The sequence below is a fragment of the Pholis gunnellus genome (assembly GCF_910591455.1).
Source record: "Pholis gunnellus genome assembly, chromosome: 6".
NCBI lineage: Eukaryota > Metazoa > Chordata > Actinopteri > Perciformes > Pholidae > Pholis > Pholis gunnellus.
The window spans coordinates 619,019-645,458 of NC_136532.1; the positions used below are offsets into that span (position 1 = coordinate 619,019).

At 40.6% G+C, this 26,440-nt stretch overlaps 1 protein-coding gene across 1 annotated transcript in view; it reads right to left on the reverse strand.

Moving 5' to 3' along the window:
* Nucleotides 1–26,440, reverse strand: part of LOC306697015 (zinc finger matrin-type protein 4-like) — a gene marked incomplete at its 3' end in the record, with an annotated part of 113,103 nt that overhangs the window by 40,492 nt on the left and 46,171 nt on the right. Inside the window, exon 3 of the mRNA XM_079160753.1 lies at nt 15,950–16,039. Within this exon, the coding sequence (XP_079016879.1) occupies nt 15,950–16,039 (90 nt within the window). The remainder of the gene's footprint in view (nt 1–15,949; nt 16,040–26,440) is intronic.

Below are 26,440 nucleotides of genomic sequence, written 5' to 3' on the forward strand. Positions count from 1 at the left end.
ATCTGGCAGGAGGCTGAGGTCCATCAGGACCAAGACCTCACGACACATGAACAGCTTCTTCCCTTCCGCAGTCGGGCTCATTAACAGAGCCCGGGACCCACACTGACTCTGTCATCCCCAGGACAAATTCCTACCGATCACTCCCCTTCTATCCCTTCTATTACACTCGACACTTTTACAATACACATCTCACTTGTTTATAGTCCTGTTATCTGTTCGTTTGTGCACTTTATTATATATTTCACTTTATTTTATATTTCACTTTATTTTATATCTTACTTTATTTTATATCTCTCTGTAACCTTTAATATGTTTCTACTTGCACTGATTGTTGTTGATTGTTAACTGTTATGCACCTCCCGTCATGTCAAATTCCTTGTATGTTCAACATACCATGGCAATAAACGGTTCTGATTCTGATTCTGATTCTTTTGGATGTCCCCTTTTCAAACAAGTCATCACCCTTAGATCTGTAGTGTCTCTGGGCTCCCACTTTCATTCTGCCAGGTTCTGCTTTCTGCAGGTTTTTGCTAAACTGCAGCCCTTTACAAATGGCCCGCCCGCCTCTCAGAGCAGCAATTCACATTCATCCCCTTTGTAAAGTAGCTCAAGAGGACATTTAAAATGTGAAGCCATTTTGGAAGAGAAATGGAGGCATGGAGTCCAGGTTCCACACTGAAAGGAGCTGCAAAAAACAGTTAGGGGGCATCATCCTCTCCTGGAGAAGATTGACGCCTCAGTTCTCTGGAAACATTTGATGTAATATCTAACACTGAGCTGCCTTTATGTTTATTCAGCTTTGCGTACTATAGAGTCTGTGTGCTTTTATTTGTTTGTGCTGAGCCTTGAAGTGATATTTAACTGCTCTTCTTGATATGTCACACAATACAGATGAGATTCAGAGTGCTTTTTCCAGGCAAACAAGGCTAACAATGCTGCATCAAAGCACATAAGCAAACAAATGTAAGAGCAGAGACAAAATGTTTAACTTTATGAGCACATAAATGGTGGACAGCAGAATAAACCCAGTTGCCAGAAAAAATGTTGGCAATGTTTCCGAACTATAAATGTTTCCTAATTACCTCTCATAGCCTTATAGCACGCTTGCAGAAACACGTTGTGGAACAATTGGTTAGGTTCAGGCAACCAACTACTTGGTTATGGTTGGAAAAAAGATATATGTTAAAAAAGGCATGTAACAACGTAACTTTACAACTTTAACTAGCGTAAATAAATAACAATTGCCCTTAGCAGACTTTCTTACCCAACTTTACCTAACAAGCAGAAGAACGTTTACTTGTTTGACCCAGTGTCCTGACCTCCTTTCTCTCTTGTTATACTATCAAGTAACTTTCAATAATGGTTGCTTCCTATACTAAGTCACTTCCAATGAGCAAATGCAAAAAAGTCTACATTCAATGTATTTGGTCTGCAGGAACGTACAATGCCAATATTATTTCCTGGTGGCAGAAGAGTGGAAGAGGGACTTAAGTCCTCAGTAATCTCAGTAAAGACCCAATCTAAAGACGTGTTGGACCTGTGTTTATTTTATCTTTAAGAACAACCTCTTCTCACATGAAATCATGAATAGAGACTTGCATGTTTGACACATCAGTAAACAGGTTAAACAGACTGTAACCTCTAAAAAGTGAGCTGGAGCAAACGTCATCGGAGTTAGATAGAATTCATGTGTGCAATAAAAAACATAATGAAGTGAATTACAAAATAATAGCAACTTACTCTAGAATTCATTATATATTAGATGAATTTCATGTATTCAAGGTCCCTTGGGACCTACAGTATCATTAACATGTTAACAGCGTGTCTGCATACTGCCGTTAGCATTTAGCTTGAAGCACAAGACACATCTTTTTAGTGCTTGTAGAGTATGGCAGAGCGGTAGTTCTAATACTACTAGTACTAGCAATATTTGCACACATGCCAGTGATCTGATTGTTTTTATTTTTATATTTGTAATGACAGTGACGATTGGATCAAAAGGCAAATGATTTGAATCATTCAACACCACACACTCTATAGTTTCTACTGTCAACACCACCTGAACCAGACTGCAACACACTTTGTTCCAATCAGTATTCACACGCAAATCCTATTCATAATCTGCTCAACAATCTTAATTATTCATAATGTATAGAACATTTTTGAGAAGCAATATGTATAGCAGCTCTCTCTTTGTTCATAATAACTGCATATATTTGTTTGTGTCGTTCATTATTTAGAGCAACCTGACATGACACTCTTAGATACATGATGAGACAGACCGTGCGGTATGTTTTGCACGTGTAATACCTCCATCTGCTGTTTAACCGAGGTGAACAAGTGCAAATGTGTATGCTGCACATACATTATGGGGGTGTGTGAGTACTGGATAGTACTGGCTGAATACTCTGTGTGGTACAGCTATCTATAGACCAGAATATGTTTTTTGTAATGTTATACATTCTTCATATCTAAATTTGTTCACAATTTGGATCCAAGATTTTGTTTTGGTGTGTGCCTTTGCTGGATGCAACATTCATGTACCAATTCATGCCCTCTATTAGTACTCAAATATTTGTATATTTTTGTTCTTAATATGTGCGACTGCATTTAAAGGGTGAAAACAGTTGCTATTTTTTTGCAGTGACCATATATTTTCTCACAGGATTGCATATTTTGCCCATGCTGGTGTTCTCTGGCCATACTACAGATTTAGTGTACATTCATGCTGTAACAAATGTATGTCCTTGCTTTAAGTGTGTGCGCGCCAAGTGTGCAATCTGTTGGATATTGCTCCAGGAGAGGTTGAGGCAACGAAGCATAAGACTGCAGTCACTTCTTGTTCAGTCAAGGCAGCGCGGGACACCTGTGCCATCTCCAGTACGATTGCTCCGTCTCTGAACAAGAATCTGGTGGCCTGATTTAATGGAAGTCAGTTGAATAAATTGACAGGCAAACACTCGGCCCAGCCAACCAACTGTACAAGTCTGCACACTTTAACATTTACAAAAGATATTGCATCTACTTGACAAAGTACTAAATTGTGTATTGATTAGCAAGCACAAAATATAATACAAATATATTTTGTATTTAGGAAATGCTCTCACTGATCAGAGACTGGTGGAGAAATCATGGATCCCTCAAGGGTTATGGGGCAGAAGTATTGCAATTGTCCTGCCACATGAGAAGGATTAGGCATATGTTTAAAAAAGGGTATAATACTGGAGACGTTAACTTTAAATAAAGCTAAAAATGGTTGAGCAATGTTAAGCCAGCTTCAATCTGCCAATGATTCATTTCTGGCCATGTAGCAGCATGGCTCTATGGATGGCCATGTTATTCTGATGGTCGGTCTACCACTTTAGTCCATACTAAAATATCTCAGCAACTTTTGGATAGATTGGCATGCAATTTTGTGCAGACATTCGTGGTCCCCAGAGAATGAATCCTAATGACTTCTGTGATCCTTTGACTTTCACCGTGCCACCAGCAGATCAAAGCTTTCAATTATCCAATGCAATATGTCATCATCTACTCAATGGATGACATTCAATTTGGTACAAATCCATGAAAGATTGACAATGTATCTTAATGACATTGGACATCCTCTGACTTTTCTTATTAAATGCCCCAAGAGGTTGAGATTAGTGATTATAAGTGAAACGTCTCAGAAAACTACTGGAAGTCATTACATTTGGTAAAGACACGTTCCCCAGTGGAAAGATTGTAGCAATTGCAGTTATCTTCACTTTACATATTGCACAATCATCAGGTAAAAATTCTATTTTGTCTTATACTTTGGTTTATGATTAAATACCCTAAAAACAAAAGACTGAGGCTATTCCATCAGCCTCAGCTGTGCTGTCTTCACTGCTAATTAGTATATTTTAGCATGCTAACACACTAAACTAAGATGCCAAACATGGCAAACATTACCTGCTAAAGATCAACATGTAATATGTTTTGAGCATGTTGGGATGCTAATGTTAACATTTAGGTCACAGCAGTGCCGAAGTGCAGCTTAACAGAGCAGCCATGGCTCTCGAATCATAGTCTCGTGAAAGGAATCAAAAAGGATACAACACTACCAAAGCACCACAATAGTCAATAGTCTGCAGTTCTGGGTTGAAATGCTTTGTTCAAGACCACCTTGATAGCAATTCTATGTAGGGGACGTTACATTTTCACTTTAACAACAATAATGTTGTGCTGCTGTGTCGATTTGAATCAGCAGAACATTTCTCACAAAAGCAAGCTTCCAAGCGTATTATGACCCAAGTGAACGAATGTATTCCTTCAGCAAACATTTAAAGTCATGCAGTATGCATGAATAGGCTTGTACAAGAGTTATGTATAGCCTGCCCTGAGACATGCTAAACCAATCGATACTATATTTTGTAGCCATCATTAGCCCCTACTTATTCAGCTGTGTGGGAGAAAGAAGTCCCACCTGTGCTGTTGTAATGTGATGAAGACACCCCCACCCCCCCCCATCTAAACAAACTGCCTGCAGTGTTAATGGATGTCTTTGGCATGGTTTCACACAACAAACTGACACACGTAAATGCATGTTCCCTGTGTTGCTGTGATGGTTCTTGGGAGTGATTGGAAGTTGAGTGCTGTTTTCTTGATTAACAGCGTTACATCATGGGGGATCTCATCAATCATCAAGCTTTCCTGGTTTACATTCAACTTGCAATTGTTTTTCAAGTTAACTTCTCAATTTCCGTTTGAATGGAAGCATAAGGAGCGATTGGGTGGATACTCAGGAGCTCGGAATCTATGTTCTTTTACACTACTGATACCAAATACGTTCTTCCAGATAGCAAATATAATGTGATGGAAACAAATTTGTCTTTTACCTGAAGTTGCCCATTATTATTCAGGGAGGTAAAAAAGGTGTCTTTAGTTATGTTGCATCAAATCCATTCATATCATGTGGACACTAGATAAAAATGCCCATTCTGTTTGCAACATAGTGTTTTGATTTCACTAACTAGTCTTTTAATTGATTACACATTACTGAAAAGGGATTGCTATATTCTGTAGTCCCCTACCGAGTCCGCTCGCAGCAGGTCGCATGTTGAACCACTGCATCAAAATAAGGCTAAGAACCTTAGAACCTCTTTAGATGTATGTTATTTTCCTCATTTAAAATAACCCAGTAGAAAGCTGTAATAATTGAAAAGTGGTTGGTCTATAGTAGAGAGATATATATTTAATAAATGATATGCCAACATTAAATGAATTGGCTCCATTGAAGGCACAATATGCAATCATTGTCAACATAACTTCTGGTAAGAACCATGCACATTAGGTCTTCGATCCTAATACAGACATAGAGACAGTTAATGGGAATTGTTAGCACATTGTTAGAATTGTTAGCACCCATGAGGAAATCCTACTGTGAGTTGGCCTTATTGGAAGCATATTTGTCCAATGAAGATAAAAAAGAGAAATGGACACGATGTCAAAGCAGAGCTTTAACTATGACCTAAACCTGTGTCTATTTCTATATCCACCTTTCTGAGCGATGTCCAACAGTCGCCGATAAGGTTTGACAACAATGGCTTCTTAAAGTCATACAAAGCAGATCAAGTGGTTTGAAAAATGACTTCCAAGTGGCCTGTTTGTGCCAATAATGAACAAGAACAGAATACATTTAGAGGCTATAGCTTGGAAAGGAACACAATATTCTATTGAGCCAAATAATGTGTGTAACAACACTTAAAAAAGAAATAGTATGTATAAACCATTTATCAGACCAGTTCCTTCTTATTTACCCTTTTAGATTACATCTCATGTCGTATTGTGCACCAGTTTACAATATATGCAAACAGAAATAAAATATATTCAAAGAATCAATTAACCAGCCATCAATTATTCTGCAACTTTTAGCGACAATGGATGTGTGTGGAGCCACAGTCCTCTGTAGCTCCGTATTGAACTACATTATAAGACCCGCCCACTTTTTTGCAGTCCCATCAAATTTGAGGGATTTGATTTAAATCCCTCTTGTAACTGTACAATGGTGAATACTCACACAGATAAAGTCGCTCTAACTTCCGTTTCACTGAGACTTTAAAAGGATTACTCTATTTGTCAACGTGTAAAATATAGTTATAAATGATCATTGCAAGATTCCTCGACGACCATTCCCAAAACCAAATGTCAAGTCATTGTTTGTCTGATCAGTAGTAAAAAGGTCTTCATTTTACTAAGACATGACATTTAGAAAATCAGTAATCTTAGAGGCTGTTCTCAGCAAAAGTCTGGAATGACTCACAGTAAAAAGTCATAAATACATTTCCAGCACAGCTTTTGACAAAAAGTCTTCCTGCCTTGAGCAAACGTTCCAATATGTTTGCATACTGCTGACATTCAGCTGAAAAGTGAGGTTCTCATACAGCTATCTCAATCTGACATTTCATAATGTGCATAAAAAAGCTTAGAAGGAAATTCAGCTGATGTCCAAACATTTGAACAGAAGACTGAGTGAACTGCAATAACAAATTACAAATCACTGAGTAGAGTGAAAACCACAGACGCTGAACAGGTAAACTGATCAAAACCAAAACCTCTCTGCAGGGTTGTGTTTATTCATCGTTTCTCTCCCACGTTTCCTTTCATTTCAAATATATGACCTGACTGTAATTCTGCTCAGCAGCCATTGCATATTTGAATATTAAACCTCCCTGGTTTAATAATTCAACAACAACAATCTCTGTCAAAACCTCACCAGATCGATCCAAAAGACAACCTAAACAGAGTCCGTAATCCAAAACGGTCTATTTCACCATCAAACCAAAAAACCCTGAGATTATACTACATAACTGACACTCCTCGCAGTCGCATGAGAGCAGGTTATCGCAGCGACCACCATGACCAGCAGCGTGTACAGTTGTCAAATGCCATCAGCTCAACCAGGTCCAGACGCCGGCCATGCCAGGCCGTGCATCCCCCCCCCCCCCCCCCCCCGTCTCTGGAGGCGGTGCTGCTGAGTGTATGCTGAGTGTATTTTTAGACAGTGCCACCTTATAAGCACAGCCTGGTCGCATCACATCTGTGTAGTTTAAGTGGAGCCCTCTCCCATCAAGGCAATGTGCCCTTTTACCAACAGCCTACGGTCAGACTGCAGACCTAACGTAGATTTAGTGTGACACCTGAAAAAAACAAAGATGAAGTAATGTGTGAGGCTGGTTCCGGTTTGATCACTCATTTTGTCATCTTGCTTCAAAGGCCAAACAACAGTTAATATACATTAAGGTGGTTTAGAAGTTAAAAGAACAAATGCGATGACATATAGTCATCCCTTCTGTAGTCAGACAACGCCAGTGTGCTTTTTAAAATGTATTGTTAATAGTTCTGTATTATCAAAAGGAAGAAAAAGAGTGCTGGTGTTACACAGTAGGCAACGAAGCACAAAGTAATCACACTTAAACCTACATGTCATTGTCAGACCGCGTTGGTGTTGGTATTGAAGCCTGGAGCACATCCGTTAAAAGTCAGACAGTCGGACTAGTACCCGTTGCCTTCGTTGGTTGGGTTGGTTAGGTTTAGGTATGAGGAGTGAGACTAGTTAGGTTTAGGGTAAGAATATCGGGGTAAGCCAATCAGAGGCAGAGTAGGGCGGGTCATGCCATTAAAAGAAATATTCCAAATAATTAGCCTTTTGCTTCTGTTTGTTGTATTTTAGTAGTGGGCCTTCGGAACAATGGATTTTTGTCTTTGGGGTAACGGGCTAACAACTGGGCTTTCGGCATTGCACCTCCTGAGGTACTGATCTGAGAGAGCGTACGGCCGAGGGAACAAAGACCAGTCCCATTGACAGCATTTTTGACTTGTCATTTTTAACTGTCATTGAAAATTGAAATTCAGTTGCATGTTCATAATAAGACAATGACTATCAAATAACTTTTAATTGACATATTTAACTATACATTTTCTCGCAAACTGTTAAAGGAACTTCTCTCACTCAAACAAATCAAAGAATAAAAGTGTTACTGGACAAAGTATATGTCCATGTCTAGTCTTGAAAGTACTCTAACTACGGGTCAGTAGCTAACTACTAACAACCATTCACATACTTTTATGCACATTTTGAAGTATCGCATTAGAAAAGCTGTATGTGGCCATGCGTCTAATTTATTTTTCGCTTCAAATTTGCTTGACAATCGAGAGGAAACACAACCAGGGGCATCTCCAATGCAGAAAATGTGCAGGACAGTTACTTCTGAAACCAACTCTAAACAATTCAAAGCTAATTACAGCTAACCAGCAGACCAGCAGACATCCTTGAGGCCCTGCCACCAGTGAAGCAATAGTATGTCGCTCTGACTGACCCACTTTGTGTAAGAAGTGTTGAATACAGTATTCCAAATCCACTATGGATAATGCAGTAAAAACTTAATATAGCCTCCTTCTTGACTGCTCTGTGGCCTCTGTCTTTTCAAATGTTAATGTATGCAAAATGAAATATTGGGTGTAAATGTATGATCAAAATATATAATAAATGACACACGACAGATCGAGATGCTGCAGTAGGTGAACCGTCATGGGGAAGCTGAGCAGCTGCAGCAGAGAAGGGTGAAGGATAGTAAACCCAAAAAACATCACAACCCCCACACACCCCCTCATTCCTCTCTCTCCCAATGAAACAGGAGCCGTCTGTCTCTCCTGCAACAGATATTAACCCCGAGGTTGATTTCATCTGAATAGCAGCTCAGAGGAGCTGTTCCATCAGCTACAAACCCCTCCCTTGGCTCTGACTCTGGATTCTGCATTGAGATTTTTTCACCATGCTACAGAGGTCCATGTGCTCGTTAACGAGCTGAAGTCGGCAGCTGATTTGTGAGAGGCAGACGGGAGCACGTCTCTATGGGCACATTTGATGGCTGCTGTCCTGCTGGATGGCATCTCGTTACAAGCAATTCATTCACTGTCAACAATGGGTGTCGCATGGAAAGCACTGTGGCTGAAGTTGGGTCTGATGGATGCCTATTAAAGACATTTCGTCTGTTTACCACCACAATCACAGAAATAAACTTTGTGGTCAATTTTGATTAAGATAGAACTGAGCAAAACATGTGAAACAGCCCAGAGAAAAATCCTGAATTTGCATTGAAAATTACATAAGTTAGGCACAAGGCTTTTATATTTAATGAGCTTTGCTTAAGTGTAGTTTTAATATGAGTGGCCTAGATACACAAAGCAGTCCCCCAGTCCGTAGTACTATTACAATAGGCTGGCTTTGTTATGGAGAACTTTATCCTATGTAAGCTGTACAAGTCACAAATCATCTGAGACACTACATCCTGAGGCAAATTCAATACAGGCTCATTTATTTAACAGGCTCACAGACTTTATGGTCATTGACTTAATCCTATTAGCTGTGTTTTTTCCTCTACAGTTTTATTCATCCCCCAAGACAAATTTCTAAAACATGTCCATTCAAAGCTACTACAAGTCCACATCCTCCTCCACAGTAAGTCCGGAAGCTAAAGTGTAAAGCACAACCAAGTAGAAGTCACGAAACATGTCTCACTACCCTCAGGAACTTGGAAAGCATGCCTCAGAAGTGCTAAATACGAGATTGGGAGAATTTCTATTGCCTCTCAACGGCTCTCAACATGGTGACAGCTGAGCCAGTGGCTAGCAGCTAACAGCGCTAACCGTGCAGAGCTAACAGTATTTACCTGAAGGGGAACTGGAGGGTGGGCGCTACACTTTGACTCTACAGGTCAACGCCGTCAGTCGGAACATCACTATCAGCTGTAACCGGCGTATGTGCAGAGCGGCGGCCGTGAGTTAGCCAGTGGGGTACGAACATGTAGTAAAAAGGCCACGTGGGTACGTACAAAGTACAGAGAAGCTCGGACTACAACAGACACAAAGGGAGTGACTCAGGTAGACGTTACTTCAATATATCTTTACACAGCAGATAGTTGTTTGCTGCTATATTAATGCTCTGAATATCGAATTCAGCACCTTTAAGTTCATAGCTGCTCAAAGTACAAAGAAAAAAAGTGATAATTATTCATTCTCTGAGGTTTGAGATTATCATTTCTGCATTGATTGAAGTGGAAACCAGGAGCAGATCACAGAGACAGGTCTCATCAAAGAAATGCACAGAAACACTGAGCTCACTCCTCTCCCACATCAAGGCTTTAGATGACACAAGCCATCAAGGTCACCTCACATGAACTAGCATGAAACACGCCATAGACCTTTTCCTGTTAAGTCCCCCTGCTCAGTGATGCTGCAGTGTGGACAGTGATTCTGGGGAAAACAGCTGAAACCAATTTCCCTGCATTCCCTGTTGACACAGCCAGTACGAATCAGACACACATTCTACCTGACATCCATAAAAAAAAAATGCAAATAGCTTTAATACTAAGAGCAGTTATAGTACAGTGTGAAGGAATATAACATATACAACTGCTTCTACATGAGGCAGAAACAACAGAACGTATTTTCAGCCACACCTGTAAATAAAACAGGTAGAAAAAGAAATATCATCCGGAACCGGTAAATGTCCATCAAATAGTGGTGTAACGGACCACGGATCGATCCGTGATCGGTTCGGATCACCCCTCACGGTTCGGATTACTTGTGAACCGCGGATCAATTGAGCATTTACATTTTAATTATTTTTTATAGTTTAATCATCATAGTGTGTAATACAGTTTTACTGCTGCTGTTACTTGTCAAGTAGCAAGTCCCCGAATATCCGATAGCAGCAGTGTGTTCACCTGAACGGAGCGTGTTAAAAGCATTTAACGGTGAAAGTCTAAAGTCACAGCGAGCGGAGGAACTGCAGAAGCTCCCGGCTTCACTTAAGTCGCAAGTTTGTGAGCATTTTGTCTTCCCTGTAACTTCTAATGACGGGATGAGGGTGGTGGACAAAACCGTTACGGTGTAAAGGTGTTTAAAGAGAAACATACGACAACGGCAATACATCGGACATGTCCACACTTATGAAGAGACACCATCCCGGTCTGTCAGCAACGGGGGACAAGCCACAACAACAACGTATCATTGCAGCATTTAAGAAACCGTTTGTGGCAGAATCAGACCGGCTAAAGCTATTACAGCATCTATTGGGGTCTTTATTTCTGCTGACATGAGGACATTCTTCGGTGTGGAAAACAAAAAATCTGGTTAAAGTGCTCCAGGGCAACGAAGAGCTACGTGACTGTGACCGCTCACTTCATCACGGCGGAGATACATATTCCAGTGCTGTAGACACGCCCCCTCTGTGAGAGTCACATAGACACACACCTGGTGCAGGTGCTGACAGAAGTATCAGAGTGGAAGCTAGACAGGCCCAATAGCAATATCCCAGTCACCACAGAAAGGTCTACCCTCTCCCCAGACAATGTAGAGATTCTCATCTTGAAAAGACCATTTCACAGTAATGGTAAACATTATTGTGTATTTGATAGACCCAAGTTGTTGCCGAGCAGTTCAGTTAAGTTGAAACAGTGGAACATACCTCATGTTGCACTTAAACTTAACAGAAATTAGTTTTATATATATTTGTTAATTGTTTTCAATACATCAAATACAAAACATCTTCAATATTTGTGTTTTTATGTAAGACTATAGCCCAAAGTTCTTTGCTTTAAGTGTTCTTGAAGTTCTTTAATTAATAAATGGAAAGCAAAGTTATATTTGTCTCCTCCCCTTTACTTTGTTGATCCGAAAAATGATCCAAACCGTGACTCAAGAACCGTGATCCGAACCGAACCGTGAGGTTTGTGATCCGTTGCACCCCTACCATCAAAGGTTTGATATATCTTTGAACATACCTTATATTTCTGTTGTTGCAATTTGACATACATAACCAAGGATAAAGGGGTACAAAAAGAATTTCCTCTTGCAAAGGTCCGGAACATTACAGTAATGTCTAACGTGCGCTATGATTTGCAGCAAACAACTATTAGCTGTACAAAGATATAGTGGAGTAATGTCCCGACGACTGCTTGGTCCCCTGCTCCTCCAGTTCATGTAGATGTGTCCTTGGGCAAGACACTTAACTCAACTGATCCCGTAGGCTGTGTCTATGGTGGATGAATGGGTGTGAATGCTTGGATAGTCCTGATGCATGGTAGCCCCTGTTATCAGTGTATGAACAGGTGTGAATGGATGAATGAATGACATGTAGTGTTAAAGTGCTTTAAGGGGTCAGAAGACTAGAAAGGCACTACACAAGTACAAGTCCATTTACCATTTTAACTGACCAGAGAATGAAGTCACTCTCCCTCTGTGTTATTCGTGCTTCACTACGGAGGTTACAGCTGATAACGCCGTCCCGACCGACAGCGTCCCCATGAAAGCGTAGAACCCCCCCTCCTGTTCCTCCTTCCCCAAGGTTAAGACTGTTAGCTCTGTCAGTGCTTTTGCCGCAGTTTGCGCTGTTAGCACTGTTAGCTATTAGCCGCCAGCTCGCCGTCAACATGTTGAGCTGTTGAGAGTCAACACAAATGCTCCCAATCTGTATGCGACACACAGGGCTATTAACTAACTCTGTCATTTTGACACTTTGCAAGTCCACGACACGTCTATAAAGACCGTGACACGTCTTCAGTATAAACTAAAGAGACGGCTTAAAGCAAACCAAACCTGCAATCACGAGTAATCAAACTACCTCATCTCTGGCACTGCCATTGTATACTCTCATTGTTTTTACAAATCTGCTACTTTTGTAATGTATTCATGTATTGTATGGTACTGTGTTGTATTGTGCTAGTCAGTGTTGTACTATAGTGTTTGCTGTTGAATTGTACTGATAATATTCGGCCACTAAATTGTAACAACCTTCCCAGGGACTAGAGACGACAATGAGCTCTCTAACTAACTCTGGCACATTTACATTGAGGTGGAAAATGAAATGTTGATTAATACGCTGTCCCTGGTAAATAAAAAAAGAATAAAAAAAGAATAAAAAAAATAAAGCTGATGCTAGAAGTTATTTGCGAAGTTAGGAGTGTTGCTTTAAGGGTCAAAACCTTACTGTCAAGAGACTGTTTATAACAATCACAACTTTCTGCAGATTTTCCTATTAGAAGCCGAACAGAAAAGAAGGGGATTCTGTCCACTGAACAGCGATCAGAGACATTAATGTCTGTTCACTTAGAGCAGCAGAGTGTTGAGTTTTGAATTACTTTGTTGTTGTGGCAAAGACAACAGGAAAACATTTGAGCTCGCCAGTGAACATCACAATTTAGGATTAACAGCCTTTTTCTACGCCTGGTCCCAAAAATAACTCAGTATTTTAGGTTGGTTGCATTGGCCAAACGTCGTTGGGTTCTTTTTCCTTTCATATACTGATAATGTTGCCTATTCGATATTATTAATATAATCCATAAAACAAACCTGTGGTGAAAGAAGAGTGTATGTATCAGACATGTTGTACCTGTGTTGCCTGTCAGCAAGGTAATGGGACGGACAAGGAGAGTGAAAGAATGATGAGATGAGACGTCCATGTTGAGTCACTCTGAGCCCACATGGCTTCAGTGCAAGTGATAAAAGCATCAGCAGAACGCTGGTATGAGATAGGTTACAAGAGTCCTGTGTCTCAGAGATTGAACACATTTCAATTAACAAAACAGAGATGACAAGAGATGAAAGAAAGAGATAGAAAAGTCTAAAAAGGGGAAAGTAGAGGAATGAAAAGGAAAGGATGCAAAGTAATGTAAAAGGAACTGAGAGGAAAGTAGAGGAAAGGGAAGAATAAAAAGGAAATAGTGAGGAAAGAGGAAAGGGAATGGTGGGTGCATATAGTGCAGGGGTGGCCAACCCGCGGCTCCCGAGCCGCATGCGGCTCTTTGCCCGGTTTCATGCGGCTCTTACATTCATATCGAAGTTTGTATTTGTGTTTTTTTAATGTGCGTGTTCGCTTCGCTTGAGTTCAATACGGTATTTTCATCAAACGCGCATGTGCGTGGGATGAAAATACCTCAAAGTTTCCCAGTAGGAGCAAGATCATTTGAGTAAACAATTTGTGTCAAGTTCGCTCTCAAAATGGCAGGGAGAAAATGCACAGCAAAACGAAAATATGAAGATGAACACAGGACGTTTTTAACAGAGTGGGAGAGTTTATATTTTTTTGTTGAACGTAAGGCAAGCCATTCTGCCTTATATGTCAGGCGTCATTAGCGCATTTCAAAGCTTCAAATCTTCAGCGCCACTTCAGCTCACTTCATGCTAACATCGACCAGGAAGGGTAAGTTAAAAATGCTGCCTGGCCTGGTGCAAAGTGTGTTCGCGTTTGTCAACAAACTGAAGCTGTTTAAGGCGCATATTCAAAAGGGAGATTTAACGCATTTTCCCACTCTGCTAAAAGCCAGCGGGCAAGTCACCAGCGCCGCCCTGAATAAGCAAAGAGCCAGATATGCAACACTGGTTGAAAACCTGCACGAAAGCTTTGTGGCCCGGTTCCGTGATCTACAACTGAAAAGGCCACAGATTACGTTCCTCGTCGACCCATTTAACGCCGAGAAGGACTGTTTGAAAGCCCCGCTAGTCACAGACGAGGCTGCGGCTGAGTTGGAGATGATCGATCTTTGTGAGGAGGACCAACTCAAACCTGCTTTAAGGGACGGGACCATTGAGTTCTGGAAAAGTGTGCCAATGAAAAAATACCCCAATGTCAAACGGGCTGCGCCTAAGATACTGTCAATGTTTGGGTCAACATACGTCTGCGAGTCTGTGTTTTCTACCCTGAAACACGTGAAATCAAAGCATCGATCTGTTCTGACTGACACCCATGTGAAAGAATTGCTTCGAGTGGCAACAACGGAATACAAGCCAGATTTGAAGAGGATTGTTCAAGGCAAGGAATGCCAGAAGTCCCACTAAGTAACATGCATAGTAAAAGAAAAACACTTGTAAATTATTATATTTTTGTTTGTGGACTTGGTTGAACTGAGAGTTTGTCTGTGTGAGACAGTGTACACAATGTTCATTGTTGAAAATGACTGGCCTGTGGTCTTAGTACTGTAGGAGTCAATTTCTGTCATTATCATGTTGGTGTGTGACATTTACAATAAATCTGGCTGAGCAAAGGTATGTGTGTGTGTGAGGAAGGGATAGGGTGATGTTCATGTGTGCCCATGTGTATGATGTGGCTCTTTGCGGTAACACAGTAAAAAATGTGGCTCTTGGTCTCTGACTGGTTGGCCACCCCTGATATAGTGCATAGATTGAGGGGAAATGTAAAGTTCAACAGAAACAGCATAGCAAGACTGGTTGATGAGCTGAAGCAGCGAGAGAAAGCAATGCGTGTCCTTATCTTCTTCAGAGGCTCATTTCCAGATTGATAGTTGGCAAACTCCCCGTTATCAAAGCAGAGATCAGAGTCCCTCCAATCTCTCCACTCCAACCTCTCCTCACCTCCATCTCACCACACCAACTTTAAACTTCACTTGAAAGGAACTTGGAGTTTCACTGTGACAGTGACATGAAATCTCAACATGCTCTTCTGAGTGGGGGCAGAGCTGCCAAGTGGATGTAAAAACCCTGTTTTTGTCTTTCCCCAACAAAGACATAACAGAGGTTGCTTCAAGTGGGCAAGGCTACACTAGCCTAAGAACACACATCTTCAACAAAACACTTATCGGGCAGGAAGTGACAGGCCTGACAATTGCGTCTATCAAAACGCATCATGTCCTTAATTAACATGACAGGGAAGGCTGGGAGGGCCTGACACCTCACAATGTGTCCTTGTACTCAATTAACGGTTGGCATCCCCTTTGTATCCAACTGCAGCGACATCACCGTCACATCGTTCATTGGTCTAAAAATGTGGCACTTCTGTTTATCTGTTAGCTGTTCTGACGAGTGCGGGGGCCAGGCTGCAGATTGATGTGTGCATGTTTCTCCGTGATTACTGAGACCACAGGGAAACACTATGGACAGGAAAATGTAGAATTCACAAAGGACTCACATTGTCTGTTCTGAGCTTCTTGGCAGGGCAGCCTCCATCCACAGGATGTAGCATGTAATACAGCCGCACTTTGTTGGCATGTTTCCGACTCTAAAGGAAAGGAGAGAAAAATAAAATAAAAAATTAAGGCAATAAAGTGGATGATGTATATAGAACATAATACAGTGTATTTCAAAAATGATTTGCCCTCATATGTTGCAAATTTGAACACAGCCTGAGTCTACGTTATTCACTTGCTCCTGCTGCCCTTGGAGGGTTGATCTCATATCTCATAGTATTGTAATGCCAATAAAACATAACGACAAAAGACTCCTCTGAGGGGAAATGAAAGAGGCTCTGTTAAACCACTTTTGAAATGCACCTTCATAATATGGGCAGTGAGAATGGCAGGAAATGGGGTGCCCATGTGGCTTGGGGGTTAAGATGCCAGCCAGGAGCTAAGACTTTCCTGGTTTGAGTCCAAGAGGGGACCTTTGTGTCATCTCTCTCCTGGTGCTATCTAATAAAGACATTAAATGCCCCAAAACATTTCTTTTTAAACGTGTGGAACGAAAATAGGGATTTCAGACAGTAGAAGTTTCCTTTGGGGAAAGCCGAGGTCACCTTTACCTACAACTACCTAGCTCTTCTCAGGGGCGTAAATGTAGACAGTGCAGCTCGTGGCCCTACTGCCTACACAGGGGCCCGAGGTGTTGGGTAAAGCAAGCCATCCAACAATGTGTTGGGCAAACAACGGACCCTCACCAGGAATTCAGATTGCTACGTCTGCAATATTCTTTAGAAGAAGAACTGACATTGCTTTAAAATTGTGACATTTACTATATATACCCTCAAAACAGAAAACCCATCTTCATTTTGGTTTTATTTTTTGTAAAAATAGTCAGCAGCAATATATTTATGGTATGCTTATTCTACATAAACTATAAAAGCTTTGAATAAATGATTAGAGATGTTGTCATGTATAGATACGCAATTGTGATTGCTGGGTAATATGCATTTTGATGTCAAGTCTCAATTTGATCATGTGACGAGATTACACATTATAACCCTACGGTGGCTGGTTTAGGCAAGTCGAGCGAGCAGTTATGCTTTTCAAACATAAAAAAGTCAGAAAGAAAAAACAAAAGAAAGCAAAGCTAAGGATTTAAACAGTCGGCGGACCCTGGTGTGTGTTTCTCACCTAGTAACAGACGTTATAATAGCGTGCACCGGTGTCTGTCGTAACTACCTTACACCATTGGTTATTGTTCTTAGTGCTCCAATCAAACTAAGAGGAGCAATTGCATTCCTTTTTGTTCACACCAGACCTTTTTCCCCTAAAAGGTCGGAGCTGACGCACATGTAAACACTTTTCATGAACAAGCAATGACCAATCCATTAATTTTGAACAATATGAATAAATTAGCAGAAAAGCTAATATGAATGTTGGTACAAAAATATCTCTACTTTTTAGTTAATAAGTGATGTTTAGTTACTTTACAGGCTCAAAGAAAAATGGCTGTTGGTATATGATTGGTCATTTAAGTGACCGATACACATCCATTATACAAAAATAAGGAAAGAAAAACTTCAGCCCGAATAACAGCTTGACCACTTCAAAACATCCATCCATCAAGTCTTTAGAACATATTCAACAAGTAAATATGTTGTGTGTCCAATACGACACAAGGAAGCATGTTCTGATCCAACACCAGTATCTGGAGGAAGAAATCATTTGTCAGTGCTTTCCAAAATTCTTTTAAATGATTGACAATTAAAAAACAATGGTCGTCATGGTTAAATGAAATCCATCCATAATGGAGATCAAGCCCAAATCATTCGAAGGCCTGCTGGGATATTTAATCCCAGCTATTTTTGTCATGTAGGATGTACCCATAGAAACTTCACTGGGAGGTATCAAAGAGGCCTTCTATTCATGCCTGAGCCACTGCTATCCCACCGTCCAAAATACCCGAAACATCCGTACAGTCGAGTAACGAAGGGAAGAATCCATCATCTGTTGAGTTATCTGTTGATCTGGTAACTACACGACTCATTGTGTGTAATGATAGTGTTGGAGTCAACATCCGGTTAACCTGACGCACCAGATGGTTGGTTACACAGAACCATCTAAGAAGCTGTCATTGGAAACTGTTTGGAAAAGGGCGGGCACTTTCAAAATATACCCGTTGCCTCAGGTCCGCCGGTGCAAACGCTCTGAAGATCATCAGGACCAAGCACCGGACCTGGGGTGACAGGGCCTTCTCAGCTGCTGCACCCCCCCTCTGGAACGCCCTCCCCATCGACATCCGTGAGGCTCCCTCCCTATCATCATTTAAACAAGCCCTCAAAACCCACCTCTTCAAACTCTCCTTCACCTGCTAACCCCTGCACCCTACCTTCCACTACATGACCCATTCTCCAAATGTTCTGTTTGTTTGTTTTGTTTGCCCTATGTAAAGCGTCTTTGGGTACTTAGAAAAGCGCTATATCAAATCAAAATATTATTATTATTATTATACTTTGCAGGTGAAAATTGGATGAATCATCCGAACCATCCAAATTTTGTCGAAGCCAGTCAAGAGCAGGGCAAAATCATCTTTTCCATCGAGGAAACCCTTCAGTGTTGTCCTTTGCTCTTCCTATGATGGAGAAATGCTCTCTATTTCTGATGTAGCTGATGCTGTTGTGGTATCTATGCTAACCTCTTTAGGAACCTCAATTGTTGTTTTGAACAAACAGTCGCCTATCCTTGTTGCGTCACACGCACTTTAACCGCGCCCGTAGTGTCTTCACAAGACGCCGTTTGGTCCGAACCATCCGCATTACCCTAAGCCTGACATCATCTCTCGATCCTGCCATTCCCACGTGGTATCGGGAGAATCCAGCTGCCGTGCAAGGTAATAAGCACCCTGTTGCTGCAGAGTATAATCACCGTCACGTACTAATGATATTATGATGAAAACCTTGTTTAGTGCCTCACTTTCACAATTAAGTTAACTCCCTGTTAAAATGGTCTTTCGGAGCACCAAGCTGTGTCATAACAATCTGTGATTGAGCTTGTTGGAAAAAGTCACACACCATTAACTCTACCTGAACATGGCGCTGTGCCTGTCTTGTCCTTTCCAATACACACTCCTGTTTCAAAGAGCTGGCTTCCATTTGTGCCAGGTAGAGGCTCCATTAGAAATAGTGAGAGCCTGTCAAATGAAGTGCTCAGTGCCGCTGCCTGACACTGGGTTGATAATTAGTGTCCGGTTCACTGAGGTCGAAGTAAGAGTATTCTTACCAGCAGCCCATCGATCCAGCAGGATCTGATAGCACAGCCACGACAGGGGGAAGACAGGATTTGGAAGGACAGATTAGTTTATCCGAGGAGAAGCTTCGGATGTCAAGAGAAGTGATACAGAAAGAGGAGGGAAAAACCACATGTGATATAGTCATTGCAACGTCATGGGAAGCCACAGATGAGGAACAGTTTATAGTTACAAGATAGCATCTGGTGAGGCATGTAGCAGTGTGGACAGGTGCCCGGTGCGTTATTCTGTCAGGCAGAAGAACAGCTACCGGCTTCTCTTCACAAGGACATGACAGACAAACTCATCCCTCCTGGTCTGGGGGTGAAACCAAGGCTGCAGGAATCTATTTGTCTGGCCTGTCTGGTTTCTTGGCAGATATACAGCAACGTGAGTTTTGCCGCTTTTCTTTGGGGTGTGTGTGTGTGGGATGATCCAGTTTGAAAAGCGTGACGGATGCATAGCAGTTAACTCACCTTGAACCTTTCATTCAAACTGCCGCTGGTTTGTATGACTCCCTTTTAAACAAATACTGCAAGTATTTCGGCATATAAAAATATTTTAAAAAATGTTTATGCCACAAATGAACAAGAACATAATTAAGCACATTCAGTCTTGTTTACTATTCATATTTTATTAACCGTTCAATATAACATACTAATAACAGAGATGTTTCAAACTCATTTGGAAGCAATTGGATTTCAATTACTTACTTACTGCTCAATAGCCAGAATAGTTTACGTAGCAGAGATTTCTTTTGTGATGTGATAAGGGATAATGATATGGATAAAATGCTTTTCCACATTTGCCATTCACTGAGCACAGGAACCAGACAATCAAACAGAGTTTATCAATTTCCTGTGAGGTCACTGCCACATGGGCACCATTGGCAGCAGGCTGGGCTTTGATTCACCCCCTGAAATCATATCTGTTTTCTTATTTTCTTTTACCTGCAATCAATTGCACTTCTGGTGCCCAGACGCATTATTTGTTATGTCACCCTAAAGTGCATTTTTACGCACTGAGGTACTGAGAGCTACTTGGGTTTCTGCAGAGCAAACACTTCCACATCCAAACTGGGTAGAAATGTTCCACTTGACCAGCTTACAGATGACATTGCAGCAATGGGGTACATATTGGCCTTCCTATTTGCACATCTTTAATTATACATATGCTAACTATTTTAATTGTGATTATATATTATTTCTTTATCTATTTGCATAACTTCCTAATTACCACCTGGGGCCAGCTGCATATGGAATTACAATCGGTATTGCATTCTGCACAGAGTCAAGGCAATGTTAACATATCCGGAAAAGAGCTGTAACTCTATCAAGGACAAACTGAAGCACATTAAAAGAGTACATTTACATTTTGGATGGTAAGAATATTCACTTTCTTCCCAAACATTGGAAACCGTTAGCCTGGCTCTGTCAAAAGGTCACACAATCTACCAACTGGCCTCTCTTAAACTGACAAATGAACACATTACATCTTGTTTGTTACATTAATAAATTAAAAGGCTGTGGTTTTACAGGGGGTCATGTGCGGGATTAGTTCCCAGCCAGGAGGAGTAATCAACCACAACCCGACCCATGAGCCACACATTTTTCTTTTAGCATAGGGTACACGCCAGTGCCCTTATTTGATCATTCCTCAATCTTTGATATCCTGGACCCAGAACTTGTTAAGTTCCACTGTCATTAAGGAAGTTTAAATACTCCTATCTTCCTGGGATGAGTTAGGAACCAGGAGCCGGGAAGCTTCCAAGAGGAGTCCTGAACGATACACAAAAACCATCTTACAAGGGTAGTCTGCACAGAACATCTACGCCTCCTCTATTGGAGAGTTCATCGCTTCATCCCTGTCTGCATCACAATACGTCAAACTACACTGTTTTACAGTCTACCGACAAATGTGATACCTTGTCTTACATCATAACTTGCAGAACTTCCTTTAAATACAGGTGAGTACATACAGGCACATATTTGAAATTTAACCTCTGCATTTAACTGAAGCATTTTGGAGCAGTGAGCTGCTGTAAAGCACCCAGGGAGCAACTTGGGGTTCAATGTCTTTCTCAAAGACACTTTGACATGTGATAGTAGGAGCCGAGGATCAAAATACGACCTGCTCTGAAAACCTACAAAGAGCAACCTGGTATGTATAGATCACTCAGACTGCACAATGTGCCATGTCATAGTTATGACGGCCCATTATTTAGAAAACCAAAAATTCAGAGAAATGTCTCATTGGACCGAAAGCCCATTTGTCTGGCAGCCTGATATCCTGAAAGATAAATGCCCATTTCTTTTGAAGGTCCATTGCTGACCCACCCTACTCTGTCTCTGATTCGCTTACCCATATATACTAGTCAATCAGAGGCAGAGTAGGGCAGGCCATGCCTTCACTATAGTGAATGGCATCATTTTGCATAATAATAATAATCGAAAACAATGGGCATTTGTTTTCGAGATAACAGGCTGTCGGACAAATGGGCTTCAAATCCAACGGGACATCTTTCGGACTATTGTGGTTTCAGGATACAGGCTTCGAAACAATGGGCAGTTCCCCTTCATACAGTTTCACAATGATGCCTCTGTAACCTAGTGACAAGACACAACTGTACAGCAAACAGTGTGAAAACGGTGTGGCCTCTATCTTGTAGAAAAATAAGTTGAGTATAACAAGTTATGACCAGTTTGTTCCATAACTGGCACATTTGAAAATTTGATGAAAGCTTGCATTTTGAAAGCTGATGTCATTCATGTGGGAGATTATATCCAACTGTAGTTTCTGCCAGCAGGTCCCCTGTTGCCTCCTCCCACTGTACTGTATCAAATGTTCTTGTACCACTGCATGCATCATTCAAAACTGCAAAACAAATGGAGAACTATTGAGACATACGTACATGTGAGCTCTCTGTGTAAATGCTAGAAGTATTTTGCATGTGTTGGGGAAGCTTGAGTTAGATGGGATGAAAAAGCAAGACCAAGTAGGTTGCATCAAATATGGTGAATGTGCAGACAGCAAATATAGATATATGCACAGATCGATGAGATGCTGATCAAAACCAACCAGTTGTGTATTGGGTGAAAGTCAATTTTAACGCTATCATGATGTGTTTATCTTGTAAAATTAAATTTTTGCTGAGAAACAGTTGTTTTAAGGAAATGTTTTCACGGCAATATAAAATACATATTAGAGAGGGAACACTAATTCTAAGAATTTTTTATCAAAGAAAATATTTGAAAACAAATACAACCAATTATTTATAAAAAAATGTAATTATTTGTTTTCATGCAAATAACCACTATAGATGACAATGACGAAGTAGTAGGATAATATTTAGAATTTTGGATGGTTTACATTCATTTCGGGATGGCTGAAATTATTTTTCTAAAGAAGTTAGACTAGAGCCTTGCTTTCAAGTGTAGTTTTTAGAAAGGAAATTGGAATCGGCAAAAATCAGAATCGGCAGGTCAGACTTTTGAAAAAATTGGAATCGGCCAAGAGAATTGCAATCGGTGCAATAGTCTACATACAATAGCTTTTTGTATTGAATATTGGTGCTTGGCAACTGTTTATCAGGAAGTCAGGTTCCCACTGGTATTTGTTGCCACCCCTTGCAATGAGGCTCCAGGGACGGCAATGTTGTTCATCCCACCACTTTGGTCGCAACTGAAATATCTCAACGATCATTGGATGGAGTGTTGTTACATTTGGTACTGATGAAGAAGTTTACTGACTTCGGTGATTCCCTTATTTCTTCTGGGGCCATCTGCAGTATAACATATGCGGGGTTTTTTTGTGAAATGTCTCAACTATAGAATGGATTGCCATGAAATTTGGTAGACAGACCAATACACATACAATATCTCAGTCCAAGATCAAATGAAAAATGAATTAAGTCCAAGTGATCCATAGTGGGAGTGTGAAGGGTACTAACGAGACAAGACTAATGGCATGAAGGTTGATTTGTTACGGAGAGTGTGGGAGCATGCTTTAGCTTTAGCATTTAGCTTAAAGCACCACTGTGCCTCTATAACCTCACGGAGCTGCTGCCATGGCTGTAGACTATCAGTCTTGTTAAAACTGATCCATCTTTTCAATTGCATTACTGTGCAATGATAGCAAATGTTTGACAAAATGAAAACCAAATTGGATTATCATTGTAAGGCTGCAACAGACGATTATTTTCACTATTGATTCATTTGCAGATGATTTTCTCACGTAACTGATTAATTGTTTGGTCTAAAAAAATGCAATAAAATGGTGAAGTGTGTTGTATCTAAATGGTCCTAAAGATATCCAGTTCACCATCATGTATGACAGAGCATTTCATTTAATAATCATTTCTGCTCTAGTTCAATTGTCAAGTGTTCGATTACTTACTGTGCTGTGTTCAAGTCCCTAAATGTTTAAATGTTGATTTTCATCCCATAATAAAATAAATGGTAACTGATGGACTGGGAGACAGGAAAAATGCATTTAAAGACAGGCTGGCATGTTTGGAAAGTGGCCTGCAGGTTTGTAAGGTATATGTGATTTGGAGTAAATGGGGCAAAACAAGCAAAACATTACAAAGAAACCCAGAAACCCAAGTGACTGAGAAAAACAGCAGGCAACGCTGTGCAGGTACACCAGTGACAAGACACAGGCACTTATGAGACGCTGACTAATGAAGGACACATTCAGCTGATGGGAGCGTGTAGCTTGTTTGTGTGAATCTGTGTGTATTGCAGATTTACAGCAGCCCAGGCATGTTTCAGCTGATCAGCTTTTCAGACTGATAAGAAAAATGACCACTGACTGAGTACGTAGCAAAAAAATACTGAAACAGGCAAACTGTGGGTTGGTTTGTATGAGAGATAAGCTAAGTGCACGCTTGACACAATCTGGGCTGAAGAAAAATCCATATTGCATTAACACCCCATCAGTGAGCTAATCAGCGCTTGTGTGGACTCAGACGCCAGGGGAGATATCGTAGGGAACATGGGACAAATAACAATCAGACATCCTAAACCACTATCAAACCACATGCAACGAGAAAACCACAGACCATCAAACCACATGCAACTAGAAAACCACAGACCATCAAACCACATGCAACTAGAAAACCACAGACCATCAAACCACATGCAACTAGAAAACCACAGACCATCAAACCACATGCAACGAGAAAACCACAGACCATCAAACCACATGCAACTAGAAAACCACAGACCATCAAACCACATGCAACTAGAAAACCACAGACCATCAAACCACATGCAACGAGAAAACCACAGACCATCAAACCACATGCAACTAGAAAACCACAGACCATCAAACCACATGCAACTAGAAAACCACAGACCATCAAACCACATGCAACTAAAAAGTAGCCTTTTTTCTAGTTGGAAATAACAACAACTCAAAAACTGACCCTAGATATTTATATTTATATATATCTTCAGCGATATAAATAACATGTGGGGGAGGCAGTAGTAGAAAGTGATTAAAGAGGACACTAAACAGCTGCCAGCCAGGTGCTCTTAACCCCACACTGCTCCATTGTAGCTGTTCAGTAGCTGCCTGCAGCAGGCTGTTTAGGCAGTTTCCTAGCATCAATGTATGAATGTGAAGCAGGACGGATTATAGAAACAATCATGTAATGTCATGAAAATAATGACTTATCAATGCAAATACTATCATTATGTCCATTTTGGAAGCACCGTGTTTTCAATAATGTGGAAACATATTTTATATGAAGAATCATTGCTGAAGCTTGAGTTTTCTTGTTGCTAGCACAAAATAATTTGTGTTTAATAATTCATGTTATTGTGTTACACATAAATGTTAAAATTCAAGAAACCAGCAAGAACAAGCTACATTTTGAAAGTATCCAACCAACAAAAAAACAGCCCAGTGTCCTGGATTTGCAAAAAAGGCGCTAAAACTCGCCAGAGTTGCTGCCCGAGGACCGATCCAAAACCTTAACCCTTCGAGGCCAATCATTTATGACTGCAGATATGCCGGCACAGCACAGTGTCTCCTACAGTACAGTGGTGTGTCAATCCGAGTCTTTGAGTGGCATGTCAATCTGGAACTGAAATGCTGACAGACTGCATGCAAATGAGCTAATTGGCAGCTTTAGGGTATTTATTTCAAATGTCCAAAGACCATGGACTAGTTGGTGCAATGATGGTGTATCAGGACCATTTCAGATTAAAAATAAAATAATAATTCTGAGTCATGGGAGGTATTATTCCAATAAATAAAAACTCTGATATTTTTCTAAGATTTAAGTGTTAAATTTAAGAGGAAAAAAAGAAAAATCCAGAATGATCTTTGACATTTTTAAGTTAACTTTGCAGGCTTAGATCAACCTCATCTCACTTTATTCTCTTAAAAACACTGCGGTAAAGTGAGCCACCGAGTGCAAAATAGGATAATTCTATTAGTATGTATTTATGTTCATTAAAGAACACAGAAAGAACATAATACATGTTTTATATTTCAAGCCCTTCGCCCTCGCTCAGAGACCCCCCTTACCAAAATAACACTACTTTAGGTGCAATGAATTCAAACAGCGACTGGCATTAACACAATGTTGCTCACTTCACTGCAGTGTTTAACTGTGGTGTTATTTTTCCACACAAAGTCTATGACCTTACAATCTCAGAGAACACTCAAGTGTATGTTCTAGTAAATGTACACATTTTATCTCTATTTTACAAATAGAAGGTTGAAGAGGGTGCTCATCTGAGTGAGCAGTATACATACTGTATGTGTGCGTGTGCAGAGGGTGATAGGTCTGAATAAAGTGTGATAAGCCAATGGTTAAAGGTTTAGGTTGATTGGAGTAAAATAAAACACCATTCCTGTGTTTACAGGTGTGCACAATATGCTCCTACAGGTCGCACGTAGCCCCATTCAGAATGGATTTATTCCTTTACAGAGGTGGGGTGATTTAATATCTTTGCTGGAGATATTAAATCCCATCCAAAGATGAGTTTCTTTTCACCCCAACCCCAGTACAACCACAGCCCAAATTCCCTGTGTCCGGAGCATTTTAAAATGGATCTCTTGAGTTTTTGCCACCAGAAAAGCTTTTTTTCCTGCTGCTGCATTTTGTGAGCTCAGTATGAAATTTTAATATTTTATCCCCCACCTCTTTAATGTTAATCCCATCTCAATAGGGAATAAATGATCAAACTAGGGGGAAAGAGGG